The sequence below is a fragment of the Chaetura pelagica genome, unplaced genomic scaffold (genome assembly GCF_000747805.2).
Source record: "Chaetura pelagica isolate M959 unplaced genomic scaffold, ChaPel_1.0 scaffold138, whole genome shotgun sequence".
Lineage (NCBI taxonomy): Eukaryota > Metazoa > Chordata > Aves > Apodiformes > Apodidae > Chaetura > Chaetura pelagica.
Genome location: NW_009954215.1, coordinates 5,385,828 through 5,403,686, shown reverse-complemented (window position 1 = coordinate 5,403,686; position 17,859 = coordinate 5,385,828). Strand labels below are relative to the sequence as shown.

The following is a 17,859-nucleotide window of genomic DNA, read 5'->3' as shown; positions in this document are numbered from 1 at the left end:
GTAAAGCATTCTCAGTAGCTGGTGTTTAAACTAGTTTTGGTTGTGTCACCTTTCCCTGACAGTAATATTTACTATATTCAACATGTATCAAAGAAGCCCTTTTGGATCCACCAAAAAGGTCAAAACCAAGGGTCAACTGAAGGACTCCTTCAGCCACAGTCAGTGTTTAAAATGTACCACAGGTTTTGGCTTATGGTGCCAAGTTATATATGCAGTTAATTCCTGGATTAAAAAAAAAGCAGATTCCTAGTTGCAGAAAGTGTGGTTTATTCTTTTAAAAAAGCCTATACATTCATTTGTAATAAAATAGGTGGTGTTGCCTGTTTGCCCACTGGGCTTGATGAACCAGAGTAGTTTGCATGCATTATTCCTCTCAGCATGGACACAAAAATATAAAGCTAACTGGCAAGTACAAGCTGAGCATTAGAGCAAATAAAAATTATCTTTTATTCAGTTCTGCTGACAGTCTTCTGCCTTTGTTAGAGGATCAATAGTTCTGCAGTATAGATCTTGCATCCTCGTCCTTTAAAGATTCCAGTGTTCTAGGCCTTCCGGTATATACAGATTGAGAACAAAATGTACAACAAAAAACAACTCAAGCTGTAGTGTAGGAGATTACTGGGCAGGTTTCCCGTGCACTCTGAACCGATAAAGACACGTGTACTCTGCATGGCCCCAGTTAGAAAGAATTCTCAGTTCCACTATCTGGAATGCATTTTCACTTTGCTCCTGGAGGAAGGAAAAAGCAAACACACGAACCAGAGTTAGGTTTCTAGTACAAACAGGTGCTACTCAAGTTGCTTTCTTAGATTCCTGCAACTATCAACTTTTATTAATGAAATTAAGTCACTCCTTGGGAACTTCCTGCCACTTTGAACAGAACCTTCCTTGCCTTACAATGAGTTATTTGTGAAGGGAGTCGGAAGAAACATGAAGCAGACTCTCCTGCGTTTAGTGTCCTCATACCATTTATGTCCAGACAGCACAAAGTTTTCATCCCCTCCAATCGATTCAGACCAGAGGTTTTGAGGCAGACAGACAGACTGACCCCTTCTACCTCAGCTTCTACAGAGCCCAACAGAACGAGGCCTTTTTCCTTCACTACCATAGAAAACAGAAGTATCTTTCTCCTGGCACTTTAAATCTTATCATCCAGACTTACCATCACTGGAAACATCTGCAGTGGTTCTCCTTCTTGATCATAGACATACTGTCCTAGAAGCTCACCTTCTTCCTGATATTCATGGTCCAGACCCTGTAACAATAGGATTGAGCTTTTTCCTTCCATCAAATTTGAAATAAAACCAAAACCAGCCTACATAAGTATTAACAGACAGGTTATAAACAAGATGGAAGTCAAGAGTCAGAGAACTGTTTAAGCATTAGACAAAAAAGTTCAGATATCACAACTATAATGTATCCTGTGGTCTTATGTTTTCCAATCAGGCCTATGGAATCGTGGTACTAGATAAAAATAAATTTCAAAAAAGATTTAAGGCACATTGTAGATTAAAGGTAAAGATCCAAAATAGGGGGAAAGGGAGAGGGAAGTGGAGAAAGGATGGAACAATTAAAGTGTATGAAAAAACTATACATCACATTAATTACCATTATCACCCTCTCCAAAACTCTTTACTACTCTATAAGGCAAGACACCCCCCCACACACACACCCCTTCCCCAAGAACTGGTTGTAACACTTTGTTCCTAGTCTCAAAGCTCTTAAAACAATATAAGTAATTTTGAGAGCAAGGACAGAAAGCATTTTTCTTAGCTGTCCTCCCTTAAGTCATTATTTTGCCAAGATATGCAATACAAACATTCTTTATGCATACAAACACCAACTGAAGTTCAGAGACTTACATATACTGAAAAGTTCCTAGGAGCACTGGTGATATTTCCTGTTGGTGAAAGTGTTTTTGGTATGTGTTCCAGTGTGAAGGCAGTTGGATATATCTTCATGGAAAGCCTAACTACAAGATATCCCTGGGATCCTCTGAAAGCCCAGCAGTTTCCTGGATACATGTCAGGCTAGACAGAAGGAGGGAGAAGAGAACAAGATTTATTTTTTTTGTAATAAAGAGTTTCAATGAACTCTGCATTATTAGGGAGAGTTTTAGATGGCAAGGGGCAGAATACAATCTATTTGTTAGAACTCTTCAGGAAGACAGCATATCCACCTGAACACCTGGAGATTACTTCTCACCAGGAAGCCTGCAGGGCTCACACTTTGCAGAAGTGCAGTCCACCACCCAAGCCCCCCATAATGGCCTTCATTCTTCTAGAGTAGGACTTGAGAAATGCCCAGAAATTACTAGAAAAATCCCACTCGTGAGAAGATAGTTCAAAGTACTTATGCCCCAAATATATGACAGACAGAAACATCCAGCATCCAAAAAAACTATCCAAATAAGTCAAAGTATCATTGCTGAGTCTGTTTATTTGGCCTTTAGTTACCTGAATCACCACTCTGGGAGACTGAGAGAAGTACCACAGAGGAATTCCAAAGAGGCTGATTAATGCTGTTTTGGTCTCATAGGTTTCAGAACAGCGAGTACCCAGAATGCTGCCACCTCAAAAGAGATATATTAGGTTAGCAAAAATAATTACTCAGTTCTTCCTGAAATCTTTAAGGCAGAGATTTGCACAGAGCTTAATGAATACACCGGTTATTTTCCTCTGAAACAAAATATTAAAGATATTGTTAAAAGTCAATTCACTTTCTGGGGATATAACACTTCTATCAAACACCATGTTATTTTAAGAACATGTTACAGGCTTTTTATTTAAGAAGGCTGAAAAATCTACATGTTCCCTAGGAGTTCAGTAGGGTGCACACCTCACACAGAGATCTGAGGTTCTCTATTATTCAGTTAGACACATGTTTAGAACTGTAATATCCCTGTCCACTCATACTGGGGCTGATATATAACTCTGTAAACAACATGCACAGATTGCAGTAGTCTGATAAGCAGGCAACTCATTAACCTTTAGTCGTAATTTTAGTATTTTTAATCAATAAGTACCAGGAAGATAAAAAATGGTGTTTTCTCTACTATTTACCTCCAGATTCCAAGGCAAAATCCACCATACCCGTCTTGTCTTGAGAGTAGAGCTTTAGTGCATTGTTTACAATAATCTGTGCTTGCTGCAGATGTAGACAGAGAAGGATGGGAAGAGAGAGATTTTAACAAGATCAACTGATTTAAAAATTCATATATACACATCTGTGTATATCCTTCTGAGGATATATACAGGATCTCTTGAAGTCATTAACATTTATATTGTCAGTCACACTTATATACACACACAATATAGAAGGATCCTCTACAGTTCTAAGTAAACTTTTGAGAACTCACTGCTTCTGTGATTCCAGAAATCCCTGCATTAGATACAGCATTTGTTACGACTTCAGGTGTTATTTTTTGGTTTGTAACAGACAGATGGAGAGTTATATTCTTGAGGATCTTCAACTCTAGATCCCGCAGTGAAGCCTGCAGATCACTTCTGCTCACAAAGTTGGATGTCAGCCACTGGAGAAGTGATTCAGGAAAGTCTTCTTTCTGATTACCAAAGAGCATTAGCTTGACAGATTCTCTGACCTGGGCATCTACCTAGTAGAAGACATTAACAATTATAATAGACATGATTAGTCTTTATAAACCATTAATACCATATAGGTAATAGGCATATGTGAAAGGAACACATTACACAGAAATCTTTCACATGTGTTTTAACTACACTGACTCGTACTGAAGTAACAGACCAGTCAGGTGTGCAGAAGAATATATAGGAACTCTGGATGTTTCATTGGTTTGGCAAACAAGACCAACCTGGTCTAGTGGGAGGTGTCCCTGCCCATGCAGGGGGGGTTGGAGTTAGGTGATCCTTAAGGTCCCTTCCAACCCAAACCATTCTGTGATTCTTTCATTAAAGCCCTACCAAACCATGCAGTTTATATTAGGGGTACAACACTTCACAATAAAAAAAACTTGGCTGCAACAGTTCAGAAAGGGACCATGGAAACTGAAGGAAGCAGTGGACTTGTTAGTCTGAGTTATGCCAAGTTGCTTAATTACTCAGTCATGTTATTTCATGTTATGTGATTTCATACACAATGGCTAGATCATATTTGAGCATTATCACAGGATGATAATTTATCAAGGCTGACAATCCTATATCAATATTTACTGTTGTATTTTTTTGGCTACATTCTAGTCAGACCTTGTAAGATGCTTCAAAATGTATGATGCCTGTTTTTTTTTTAAAAAACCTCTCAGATCACAAACCTATCTTGTTTATACATAGGTTTCCTGTCCACATTTCCATGGTTTAGACAAAAAAATATACAATAATAATATAAGAACAGCAGAGTAGTGTATGCAGAACTGCTGTTGGATTATTTCTTGAATTATAAAAGCCTGACATTGTAGAAAATGAGCCATGACCTCTTGTCTAGCAAAATGTTATGCACAGATGGAAAAAACTGCAATACCACTACATAAAACGCTACCACACTAAGATTAATACTACTCTCACATTATTTACTGAAGTGCATTTCAAGAAAGTTAGTGAACAAAATCAAATAGTACCAAGTTTTAATGGGAGAGTTGCAGAATTTAGAAGACCTACTTTTTCAAGAATGCCATCTATTTTCTTGCAGCTTGTTTTCACACTTTCCACACTTAGCAGCTCCGATTTCATCTGAGACAATTCTAGTTCTAGCTGTGTGACTTTGGACAAAAGTTGATTATGCTCATAATCATCTCTGACAAAAACAAGGAGATAATAATTAGGGAAGAGTAGTTTGAATTATTCCATCAAATTCCAAAGATGTGAGAATGCACTTGTCTAATACAAAGTGCTTTCAAGCTCTGTTATTCACCATGATAGACACTCTGAACTTGCAGTTCCTTGAAGATGCTATTTAAGGCATACTTAGGATTAATATAGTCAAAATATTCTGAAGTTGTGAACAAATCCAGCAGTGATGATTTCAGAACATCACCAAGTGAAAAGTTAGTAAGTCAAGCAGATACAGACTTTTGGGAATTTAAAGTTTCTGGCAAACCAGTGAAACTTTATTTGCATGAGTTTGCCACTGGTTAGAGTTGCCACAAATTATCTTGCTTAAACCAGAATAACTTCAAAGGCAGGTGACAAGTTCAGCTTAAGCAGCAGGTCACATTATGACCAATACATATCAGTGTTCAGTACATGCTACGGAAAAAAGTACCAGCCATCATTCTAAGGCCATTTTACATTTAGATCTAATTCAGAAAGTGTTTTTTTCCTCTTCCCAATGTGAAAATTACTTAACAAAGTGCTGCAATTTTTATCCTGGCATTATACAGTACATGAGTGGAAAGTAGTATAGCAGACAAACCACACAAAGAGACAAAGGTTAGAGTTGATACAATTCAAGAATATGAACACAAATGCTATCAAAAGCAGTTACTGTATACTTCACCAAGCAGTTGAAGGAAAAATTAATTCTGATGCATTTGTAAGAGGATGAGAATTCACTCTCTCCCCACCTATATAAACAGCTTTTTCTAGTATGAAGTTTAGATACAGGACTACTCACACACTGGCAGTGGGCCTTGTGCTGATGTTTGGCACCACAGTTAAAAGTCTACCATAAGACAGAAATACTCTTGCTGACAACACAAACTATTAAGGCCAGTTAACTAACACACACACAAAAAAAAGGACTGTTGTATTTCAAAGAACATGTATATCAGCATCCATTAGCACCAGGACTGAAAAAACCAAAATATTTGGCAAGTGCTTATACCTCACTGATTTTGCTTTGGTAATGTCGAGCTTCTTCTGGATGTCCTAAAAAATACAGAAGTTAGTTTTAACATATACAGAGAAACACAAGTGACAGGAAAAAGGATAAGAATGTTAAATGAATATGACACATTTTAGCCTCACCTCTACAGAACTGTGTCTGTATATATACAAACACCTATACCACGCTTCTATTTGCAGTAAAAATCTTACTAGACAGAGGCACAAATGTAACCTGCCTCACTGGTCAAGTGAAGGATTTTTAGTGATTGCACTGAAACCCTCTCCAAGAAGGGTGAGCAAGAACACAAACAAGTTTTGAGACCTCGATAGCTGTAATAGCTAGAGTAAAACAAAACAGGGTTTGAGACAGCCAACAAAAATCAGTTTATTTTATTAGTAGGTTGCAATTACAGAGTTAGCAAAGCTAATTTCCAATACCTTGGATTCAGCAGAGAGTTTCCCAAGAAGGTCTTCAAGTTGTAGGATGCGCAACTCATGTTCTTGATGTAAAGCCAGGAAGTCAGTCTTAAACAGGGAAGAAAAAAGTGGTGTGTTTTGTATCTGAGTACAAATAGCAAAATTTAGATTTTCTGCAAAACATTTTTATTCAATTCTGAGTGTTAGTGACCTATTGTGCAGGTTGTGAGAAATTATAGAATCTGCAATAAATACCCAGGCTTGATTCAGCAGTAGCAGGGGTTATACACAGGTTAACCACAAAACCCCTTCTTTGTCACCAGTCCTTCCTATAGTCTTCTTTCTCTGTACAAAACCAGGATAAGTCCAGCTGCTTTTCAGCAATTCAAGATGCTACTTTAGACCATGTATCTGGAATTAATCCTTTGTCAGCAGCAACAAATAAGGAACAAATGCTAATGACTAGTCCCTAGCATTTACTACCTATCAGTTAATTCTATAGGAGAAAAAAAATCCTGAAGTCAAATTACTAATAGTCTGCATTATTAAAACAGCACTTTGATCAGTGTCAGAAAGCATCAATAAGTATCTTACCTTGTCCTCCAGCTTCACATCTTTAAGATGTTGACTAATCACATTTTTTACTAGCATCAATGTTTCACTTTTGTCACTCATCTGAGCAACCTGGTCTTGAAGATTCTGGAGTAGAAGCATCACTTCACTGTATTTTTCATCACGGTGATGGCATCTGTCAGACACTAATGCCATCTGCTTTTCCAGCTCACGTATACGACCAGAATCCAAGATATTTATGGTATCCTAAGGTATAAAGATTTTTTTAATATATAAAAATCAAGACCATTATTTGAATTATCCTTTTGTGTCAAGTAGTTACTGCAAAATACTGAAGATACGGGAGCTAAGATATCTTGCAAAATACTGAAGATACGGGAGCTAAGATAAGGAGAGCTACGGGAAGATACTGAAAAAAGACACTGAAGATACGGGAGCTAAAAGGTAGGCAAGTTCTTTAGATTGTTCTCTCTTACCTCTGGAGATTGCACAGGGTAAAAAGAATCAGCCTGTGGTTCAGAAACACTAACTGAGTCATCTATTCTCTGCATTGTATCAGTTCTTGTCCAGTTGAATAAAGGCAGTAATGAAAAGAAGCCACCAGACCCCCAGTACCAAATACCTAGATCAAAAAGCAAAAAAAGTGTTCAAGAGAATTCTCCCTGAAGACTGTTTATATTTACAGATTGTCTTCTTACTTAAGGACACTAGCCACCTCAAGTTTGGAAGGTACATGTCACAAAGTGGACACTACTCCAGTCTAAAGATCAGCATGAGCCAGCTTTAAATTTGTTAAGTCAGGCACTCAAGAATATTAGGTAACATTCATCAGCACCACTCAGCTGTATGGCTGGCAACTTGTGCTTTGATATCATGATATATCCATTATCTCAATACTACTGCTTCCCTGGGACCTAGATCTCATTTAAAACAGGCTGTGCTCACTGAAGGCAGATGTAAACACTGCTTTTTATCTCAATGGAAAATATCTGCCTTATACCCTACTTACTTCAGTACTACATTGCATAATATCTAATAAAAGCTGGAGGAAACTTAGGCTTCCATGGAAACAAGCATTTCACAAAGATTGCACTTATTTTTGCAATACCTTGCATAGAAGTAGCAGCATTTTCCACACAAGGTTAACTTATTTCTTTCTTATTCTCCCTAGTACAGAGGATTTTGAATCCCCACTGTAAGATTCTGAGAAGCTTCATCTTCTCTCTAAAGTAGCCACAAGTGTTTTAGGACATGCAAAGACATGACACTGCTTTTCAGAAACAGCCTACCACTTTCAGGAAGTATTTCAAATTGGGTCTATTTCAGAGTAGACAGCTGGCCTGGAATATTGTGAACTAGCCAGTCTCAATAGCAGTATTTTAAGCAACTAAAGCATGGCCTAGAGCAAAGACTTCAGATGAGTTGGTAAAAGAACTTAACCACATTTTAATGGAGAACAACTCTGCCCTGTTCACAAACTTGCTTTTTTTTTCCATCTGCATCTTCTTCATAAACCAAAAGTTCAACTAACAATGGTATTTTGGAAAAGCTGTAGTAAGCATACCCAGAGTTGTATTATAATTAGTACATACCTAGGAGAAACAGGAGTGGGATAAGAAACAGTAACGGCTTGTAGATCTTTGGAAGGCATCTGGAGAAAGAGAGCAGAAAGTTTACAAGAAGCATTAACTTCATGATATTGTTTTATATTATAACTGGGTAAATAATTTGCTCACTAAGCATTTTTTCCAAGCATACACACCTTCTTAGAAGAAACACCTTGAGCAAAGACATCAGAGTAACAAGTTGATACCACCCAGTTCTAAGCAACCTGAACATGGCAGAGGATGCCCTCCCTAGAAGACAAAAAGTGGCAGTGTGAAATGTAATCACTGCAGCACATGTTCAGAGATACCAAGCAGAGGGACATGCAACTGGGGCCAAGAATGCTCTGCAGAGCAGAGAAATGCATGAATGCAGGCAATACATGCAGCTTATTAACAACTAGATGTCACAGGTATGACAGCATTATAGTATCAGCTACTCAACAAAACCAACAGCCATGCAAAAAGATGAAATGCTCATTTGTTATAACAATGCTACTTTGCCAGAAGCTCAGTATTCATATTTGAATCCAAGTTATCACACACTTGAGAGACCTCAGTATGTTTCAAGTAACGCACAGATTAGCAGTGCCAGGTTTTGCTAAGAAGACTCCCAATACTGGAGTGACTACCAAACCAAACCCACCCCATTGTTCTTGACACCCCATTTTCTGTGCTATTCACACACTCATTCCCTCACAAAAGTCTGGTTAGTCTCCCATTTTGGCTGTGAACAGAAAAACACCCTCTCTTTAAGCATAATTTAGTAAGTAAAGTATCACATGCATTTCAAGGTAGAAAAGCTACAGCACAGGCATAGTTGCATTAGTGTAAGCCACACACTGCAGGCTCTTAGCTTGTCAAAAACAGGCAGCGCACACACATACAGACTAGGATAGTAACCTGGAGAAAGAATGGCCAGCCAAAGTAGAGACACCACCTTCTGAGACACAAGCCATCCTGTTGCTCCCACTGTTTGCAACACGTGAACCATAAAGTAACCTGGATTATAACAAATTAACTCCATGTGGTAACATACATAACTGAGCTTAAGGTTCTTTCACACTACATGAAGCAGAACAGAGTCAGTGTTCTGTATAATTTTAAACCATACCTTTCCGTAAATATACAAACTTGGTTCTTCATTACTTAAAAGCAAAGCAAGCCACTAATAAATATGAAGCCAAGTAAAACTAAGACAATTCAGAAACAGAATTTTCATGTATAGAGATCAACAGAATCTGTGCAGTTAGAATACCACTTTTCCAAAATAAAGGTTTAAATTTTGTAGCATGTTTATCAAGGAGAACAGAGAAGAGCAAAAGAACTACCATAAAAAAAGTCTTAAGAACAACATCACTTTAAAAACATCTTGTTTCAAATTACAGTCTGTTATCTAGGTTCATGTGCAGAAGAGGGAACAACTACAAATTTTAAATCCTAGTGAAAGAAATAATGATGACTAAGAAATACTAATAAATAGAAAGTCTTCCCTGCTAAGAGTTATGAGCAGTAAATTTTCATTAAACTGAATGTTCCCAATATCTTCAGTATGTCAGTTCTGAGCCTCTTAAATTAGAACAAAACTAATAAAACCAACAAAAAATAGACCACAGCACTATAACAAGATGCTCTATGTTAAAGCCCACTGAAGCCAAACAATTACTATATCCAAGACTAGGACTGCTCATTCTACAGAACAAACTACACAGTATACATTTAGAAAACAATCCTACATTTTTAATTAGCAGATATGTCTGGGTTAATCTGAGGATTATAGATATACCAACCCAATATTCTGCAAAGCTTAGGTGACTGAAGTGCCTCAAATCATTTTCCTTTGCTGAATAAAGATCACTCAACAGATTCTTGATGCTTTTGTCACTCAAGCTAGGGAATGCTCAGCTCACAAGGAAGATTCTATCCCTATATAAGATTCCTGTAAAAATTGACTATCACTAGAACAAAAATAAAACATTAAAACCCCTTTATTCAAATAATCTGCATACCAATACCTCATACCTTGTTTTAATTTAAAGGCAGCTTTTCAACCTATCAAGTGTACAAACTCGCTCAAAGTGCAATTAATTAACAATCTGACTTGTCTTTCTAACATACAAGGTGTATGCTGTACCTACACCTCGTTTTTACTAATTAAGTGAGCAGTCTGCCAAGCTTGTACAAAAGCCAGGATCACAGAAAGAACTCAAGCAGGAAAGGCATTAAGCTAATTTTTTAGACATTTTAAAAGTTTAATCTACTTCAACAGATGAAGGTAAAAAACAAACCAAAATAGTATGTATGATTAACATTGTGAGATTGCAATGCAAAATAAAAGCAAAAGAAAAAAGGTCCAAGTCAACCTGCATAAGAAAAGGTGTGCCAAATGGTCCTTGCTACCCTTTTAGCCCGTGAGGATTGCATGTGGTCTGTGGTGTATATTTCAAGATGTTTCTTCCCCTTACAGTCATCACCTGTTGGTTGCGGTAACAGTTGATTAATGGGACAAAGCCAGGATCAAATCAAGATTGTTACAAGATAACTCAAACAAGTCTACTTCAGAATATCAGTTATCAACCCAAAAAACACTAAGCAAATTTCTGTGGAATAAAACTTTCTTGGGAAATATTACAGTACACCAGGCTATCACCATTCTTCCCCCTGTATCTAAGCTCCAAACCAAACATTTGCTTTGTAGCTTCCATAGATCCAGAGGGTTCCTGATACTACTTAGTACAGCAACAACCTGGTGTACAGCCCAAGGCTAAAAGACAATGTCAAGCATTATACTTACATATTGATTCCTCGTTTACACCAAGATAGCTGTCTTCTCTGTAGAACTCCTTTACATTCATGCTTCCACAGTAGTCTGAGTGAGCTGCAACACATTCAAAAATTATACATGGAATGTAACTCCAAAGCCTTTCATATATATGCATTTCAGCTATCATATATGCAGACTTTATCCAATCCAGCCTCGTTCACTATTAAAACCAGGTTACTCACAGGAAACCTGAAAAATTATCAAAGAAGCTGCCTACTCTGTGTGTCATTTTTTTTTCTTCTTTAAATAACAGGGGGCCTTTTTGTTCAAAAACTTCTTTGTTTTTTTTCAGACAGTGAAGTTAGTAAAAGAGCCCTTAAGTAACAGCTAATCAAATAATGAGTCCCTATTCCCATCCTTCTGTTAAACAGGGTACCCACTACATCTTTGAGCCAGTTAGCAGAGATCTTAAAAGACTGAGAAGAGAGAATTAGTAAGTTACAAGGCATTAAGGCAGAGAGAAAAGGAGAGAACAAAGTTTTAGTCACACAAAGAACAGGTACCTTCTGCCTAAGGCAATTTAACTTCAGAGATCATGTATTATAGAAAGGAAAGCACCAAAGAAGAAGAGAACATTGTCAGGGAAAAAAAGATGGGCTTCAGAGTAATGCAGAGTGATGATGGTAGTTGTAGCTGTGCAAGACAGCTACAATCTAATCAAGCTTAAGGCTTAAGGGTAACAAGATAGATCCAGACCTAAAGACATTGAAAGGTTAGGATTTGACACTATCAAATAGTTTTTTTTAATCAACTTAAGTAACTCAGTTTCAACATTACCTTCTACCAGTTCCTAGGTGAATCTTAACTGTAAGAGATCTCACAAATGTGAATCCTAATACTTCCAAACCAGGGGCAAAGTATGAAAAGGGGAGCACAACTGAGATAAAAAAGGGAGAAAGACAGAAGCCAGACAAAAGACTACAGAAAAAGATCACCGCAGTGTTGAAGTCTGTAAGAAAAAGAAACCCAACACACACCCCCTGACTTTGTGTGGAGACCAAGGAAGACAACTGAAAAGGTACCTTTAAAATCATAACCCAGCTTCAGCAAAACCATTTGAAATAGTTGCACTAATAGTGATGCAAAAGATGCTGCAGTATGTTTGACCAATCGCAGAATCTTACTCATGTAGAAATACGTTCCTCCTATTGAAAAAAAACAGTGTGAATACAAATGTAAGATGTAGTCCTATTCTCTGGTGACTGTTAGTTTGTGGAAGAGTGAGGATGAAGCATGGAAAGCCTTTGTTTGGCCAGGAGTATGAAACTTCAGCAAGCATGGTTTGAAAAGTCTGGATGCACTAGGTATTACAGCAAAGCTTTTTTAAGAACTGCACATCCGAGTGAAAACACCTTCAAGACAGAATGTATGACTTCAGCAAGAGAAAGTCTCCTTCATGAGCATTAAGAATTCTAAATAGCAATTAATTCCTTCCTTACAGAACTCTGGATTTCTCAATAATGTGAGCTGTTGATACCAATTTTGTGGCCACAGCTCCCATGAGACAAACAACACCCTTATTTTGGATTTGAGAAGATGAGGACTTATCCTCTTCTCTGCCTTTACACTGGAGGAAGTTACTGCAGTGATCTGCCTCAAGTGCTGGAGACAAACACTTCTTCACAGTCACAGGAACAAGGCTGCATTCCCAGCCACACTCAAAAACTTGCCATGATTATGTGCCACTTCCCCCATGATCCCCAAGTTTAACACAAACTACTGGATTAAAGTTCAAAGGAACTACAAAGACTAGTTCCTTGTGAAATTCTCCTGTGTGATACAAACTCAGGAGCACAAAAAAAAAGTTTTCGTGTAGTGTCAAGGTCACTCAAGAAACAACTTTGTCACAGTAACTGAGGACTACCAACAATCAAGAAATTCAAGATGCTACACAAGAGGCAGGCCGTCAAGGCACAGAGAACAACCATCCACAGAATGGAGACTGCCTTGAAAAGGCATAATGTTATTTACAGCAGACTGATTTGTATTTGTAGTTTAGCAGTGTAGTCCCCAAGAAGTGCATTTGGAATTACTTTTTCCCTTTAGAGTTTAATTTTTCAAATGGTTGAGGTTTAGCTTCTAAAAACACTCTAAGCTGCAACTTTAAATGAGGGAGGAAAAAGAGCAGAAAGTAGAAAAGGATCTCTGAGATTTCTTGGATAACAGAAGCACTGCAAAGTAGCAATTCTGCTTGATCTTGAAAAGTTCCTGTAAGTAGAAAATAAAGAAACTGGACCCTGACAAAAAAACTTGCAGATATACACGGATCCAATACCAGATTAGGACACTTGTTACAATCATTGCTGGTTGAACATCCTGTTGTCTTCCAGACCAGTTTGGAAACATAACTTGTCAAGATACCATACCACTGTAACTTCAATATTGTTTTATTCTTGCATCAGTATTGAAAAAAAAAAAAAAGTTATTAGTTTTGTATCAGAAGTTGTCAGGTGACTTTCAACTGACATAGAAAAGGTATTTCATATAGGCTGATTTCTAGAATTTAGTTGTTAGTAAATTTAGTAATGCTAAGTGGAAAACGCATCAAGTAAACTGTATTCAATTCTGTTACCTTGATAAAGCACAAGAGAAAGTAACTTACTAGATGTATGCTTCTGGCTCCTGTCCCTAGAATAAATTCTGGAAGATGGCACATGGGAAGCTGAGTAGGCTGTAAGAACCTCCTTCCTTTCAGAAAGCATGCTGCAGTCACTGCAAATGTAGCCGTTAATCATTGTGGTCTGTGTTTCTCCTGTTGAGATCTCACCATTTCCCTGCACCAGTGCAGCATCACGTCCTAGCAAACCAAGAGTAAACCATTCAGTGCACTGACATCAGTACTGCCCTCACTAGTTACCCCTCAAGAGCACACATGTGGAAGGAAAAAAGTATTTACCTTTAGGGTCGCTTTCATCATCCAGACCTTCAAAAGAAAAAAAAAAAATTGGTCCCAAGTATAAGGAGGTCCAGTAATCAACTACAGTCTCTGACATAAACTCAAATTGAAAGTCCTTCTAATTTTAAGACTGCAAAGAAAAGCAACCTTATGATTAGCATTTAACATATTTTGCAGTCCACCACATGAATAGATCCATATATTCAGACATTAATAACAGGTAACAGGTAGTGACAAGCATCCTACTATTGAAGCAGCAGACAAAATAATATGAAAGACAACTGCACCTTTTCTTAGCTCCCATGTGACTTTAAAGCAGCTGATTACAAGCTGACGCTGTTCCTGTTGCTTGGTAACTACTTTGCTACTATTGTATTTTAAGATCCTGTATTAAGAGCCAGGTAGTCTGAAGTTTAGAATGAGTTCTACTAAGATCTTAAACACACTTCTACCTATAAACAAACAATAACATGCTTCTCCTTTGACTTTGCCAAGTTAAGTTACATGTTTACCATTCTTTAAATGCAGTGCTCTATAGACATTAAGAAGTTAATGACAACGGATAATTACATCTACACAATCTATGCTGTTGCATCACAAAATCATATACGTTTGCCTGGTACATTAACTTGGCTGTGCAATGTGGCCTGACATGGACTATGCCAGGAAATCAAGTTTACTCAATGGACTGAATTTCCAGTGATGTCTTCCCAAGTAGACATCTGCAGCAAGTCCATAAATGCAGATATTTGAGGGCAGGATGGAAAAGCAGATGGGGAAAAGAAGGAAGGTGGGGACATACGTTTATACACACCAAACCATCATTTGCAGAGTTTGCTGTGAGCAATAGCAATGATTACCTACCCCACAAATGATCAACTTCTGTCTGCTCTCGAATTGAAGTTTCATCCAATGCAGTGGACACCATTGACGTGTCACTGGCATGGCTATTGAAACTGTTTTGGCTAAAAACGGAAGAGCTGGATATAGTTTTCCTTTGCTTGTGCCTCGCACCCTCAGATTGCTTACTCACACTTTTGCGTTGCTTCGCGAGGCTAGGAAACAAAGCAAAGACAAGTAAGACATAGCACTAAAGATGCAAATTTCTGTCTCATTTTAAGTGAAAAAAACAAAACAGTAATGGTATTTTAACACTGATGTGACTTGACAGCTCAAATCAAGTTTAAAAATAAAATTCTTGCATTCAAGCATCTATATACAGACTTCACTGCAAACAAAAACCTCACACTGAACATGAGTTTCCAGAGTAAGGCAGTAAATGCTGAGAACAAAGAACAAAACAGTAGATAACCTGTGTTTGCACTGTATGTTCAAAACTAAAACAAATAAATTGTGATGATAAAAAATGCTTACTTAGAAGACTGTTCTCTGAAGGACAGGTTTCCAGTATAAGCACTGTCATGATGGATATCATTTTGTGCATCATTTGCTTTGAGTCCTAAAGCAGCTAACCGTAAACTACGCCGTGACATTCTTGGTGAATCAAATACTGGATCTATTTTGTTTTCAGTCTCAAAATCCAAAGCGGATGAAGAATAACTTGAACTGCAGCAAAACAAGAAGAGCAAAGTTACCAGAGTTTAAGAGAAAAATTCCCCTAGTAACAATCATACCCTCCAAGCCAGTCTAAGTTTCCATTAAAAGCAGTTTATCCAGGGTTATGGAGCAACTCCTACAAAATCTGTCACATAAGCCAAATAACTTAGAAGTATGTAGATATTCAAGGTTCTCTTCAGCAATTCACATTACAAGTTTAACAACTGAAAGCAAATCACAGTTAGGAAGAGGCAACCACCATGGTAACAACGTTTGAAGTTAAGCCAGAGCAAGTACTCATTATACAGCCCCAGACACAGTTCTTTTGGGACCAATTTGAGAGAAGAAGCTGTTCATGACACAGTCTCTTCACCACACCTAGCAGGAAATTAAAAAATCATTATGCACTTTAAGTTGCAAGGCAAACTTATTCATTTATAGTAAAAGTTTTTTGTTTGTTTTTTGTTTGCCAATTCATTGTTTTCGAAGAAGAATTGAAGATCCGTATGTCCAACTACTCTGAACTTCCATCTCCCAATAGGTAGAAACTTCCCCTCTTTAGGACACTTGAAAGACTCCCCTACTTTACCTTCATTAGTTTAACACTCATTACTTTTTTAAAATGTGCTTTTAAAAGAAGACTTCTTAATGCAAATAATTAGAAATATTTAACTCTGAACAAGTTAAAAAAAAAAAATCAGTCTTTCATCTGTTTTTCCTCTGGCTTATCCTCAGAGGCAAGTTTACACAGACAAGCTCCACATCATTACCCCAGGAACTCTACTTCACACTTTCACACTTCATTCTTTCAGTACCTCCATGAAAACTTACAATGAAGACAAAGCAGCAACACAAGGCAAACATGAACAAATTAAACAGAAGAGTCAGTAAAAAAATGCATTTACTTAACCAGAAGTTTAGCCCAAAGCAGAATACTCATACATAAAATCAAAAGAAACATTAGTTATTCAATTGAGCAGAGCTTCTTGTTACAGGGTATTGCACAGTATGAACCGAACCACTCAGCACTGTGACCCAGAACATCTAAACACTACATGTCCCAGGCATCTGTCCCCTCTTGTGCCACAGGGCTATACAGAGCTGTAACAGCAGTTACTTCGATATTCCTAGGGGTTTAGTTTGTTTGTTTAAAGAAGAGCTGAGCTAACAAAAGCAGCTCCTCCCCAAAATCTCAAAAAAAGAACAGAAGCAAGCAAATCAGGTCTGAAGGAGTAGATTCTGCTGCACAATCATGGAAGCTGTCCCTTTAAAGAATACATATAAACAGACATTATAAAAATGTAATGGAAACATTTTCTTACACAATCACTAAAGACTCCAGAATATTACAACATAATGATACATATGATAGAATCATAGAATCATCTAGGCTGGAAAAGATCTTTAAGATCACCAAGTCAAACCATTAATTCAACACTGTCAAGTCCACCACTAAACCATGTCCATAAGCACCACATCTACACTGCTTTTAAATCCCTCCAGGGATGGTGACTCCACCACTTCACTGGACAGCCTTTTCGAATGCTTGACAACCCTTTCTGTGTTTCCTAATATCCAATCTTAACCCATCCTGGTGCAACTTAAGGCCATTTCCCCTTGTCCTATCACTTATTATTTGGGAGGAGAGACCGATGGCCATCTCACTAACAACACCTTGCCAGGTAGTTGTAGGGAGCTATAAGGTCTCCCCTCAGCCTCCTTGGCATACAAATTCAGGTGGCCTAGTAGTTACATTTACAGCAGAGAATTTCAACAAAGTGGGTGCTTTAGAAGCAAGTTTCTGGGTTGCTCCACAATGCAAAGTAAAGCATTAAGATGGGACTGTGTCAGAGCACATGAACTGCATTTCTTTCAGCTATAAAACGTAACCCAGACAATGCACTGCAGGAAAGCATCTAGATGTTCCAATAGCAAATGGGCCATTAACCCACAGGATCAGACCAGAGCTTGTCCAAAATAACTTCTTCAATCACCCAGAAGTGCACAGATCTCATGGCAGGTCTCTGGCACCACCTGCTTGATCTTACTGGTCTGCCCTGCTCGTGCTGCCATGTGCAGTGCCACCCTGTGCCAGGCAGAGCTCTAAGCACAGCATATGACAAACCCAACATACATTAATATACATGTTATGCTTATTAATCCTTGCTTACATTTGGGTGGAAGGGAAAG

General features: G+C 37.9%; 1 protein-coding gene across 1 annotated transcript in view; it reads right to left on the bottom strand.

Annotated features, from left to right (window-relative positions):
* Window positions 1–250: 250 nt before the first annotated feature.
* Window positions 251–17,859, bottom strand: part of SUN1 (Sad1 and UNC84 domain containing 1) — a 21,873-nt gene continuing 4,264 nt past the window's right edge. Inside the window, exons 2-22 of the mRNA XM_010003264.1 lie at window positions 15,487–15,678; window positions 14,977–15,167; window positions 14,113–14,139; window positions 13,819–14,013; window positions 12,239–12,361; window positions 11,187–11,270; window positions 10,756–10,866; window positions 9,296–9,394; window positions 8,551–8,644; window positions 8,381–8,439; window positions 7,265–7,410; window positions 6,810–7,034; window positions 6,237–6,323; window positions 5,797–5,840; window positions 4,632–4,767; window positions 3,359–3,613; window positions 3,063–3,147; window positions 2,457–2,572; window positions 1,863–2,030; window positions 1,163–1,255; window positions 251–729 (exon numbers count right to left, since the gene is read on the bottom strand). Of these exons, the coding sequence (XP_010001566.1) occupies window positions 616–729; window positions 1,163–1,255; window positions 1,863–2,030; window positions 2,457–2,572; window positions 3,063–3,147; window positions 3,359–3,613; window positions 4,632–4,767; window positions 5,797–5,840; window positions 6,237–6,323; window positions 6,810–7,034; window positions 7,265–7,410; window positions 8,381–8,439; window positions 8,551–8,644; window positions 9,296–9,394; window positions 10,756–10,866; window positions 11,187–11,270; window positions 12,239–12,361; window positions 13,819–14,013; window positions 14,113–14,139; window positions 14,977–15,167; window positions 15,487–15,678 (2,644 nt within the window). The 3' untranslated portion in view covers window positions 251–615. The remainder of the gene's footprint in view (window positions 730–1,162; window positions 1,256–1,862; window positions 2,031–2,456; window positions 2,573–3,062; window positions 3,148–3,358; window positions 3,614–4,631; window positions 4,768–5,796; window positions 5,841–6,236; window positions 6,324–6,809; window positions 7,035–7,264; window positions 7,411–8,380; window positions 8,440–8,550; window positions 8,645–9,295; window positions 9,395–10,755; window positions 10,867–11,186; window positions 11,271–12,238; window positions 12,362–13,818; window positions 14,014–14,112; window positions 14,140–14,976; window positions 15,168–15,486; window positions 15,679–17,859) is intronic.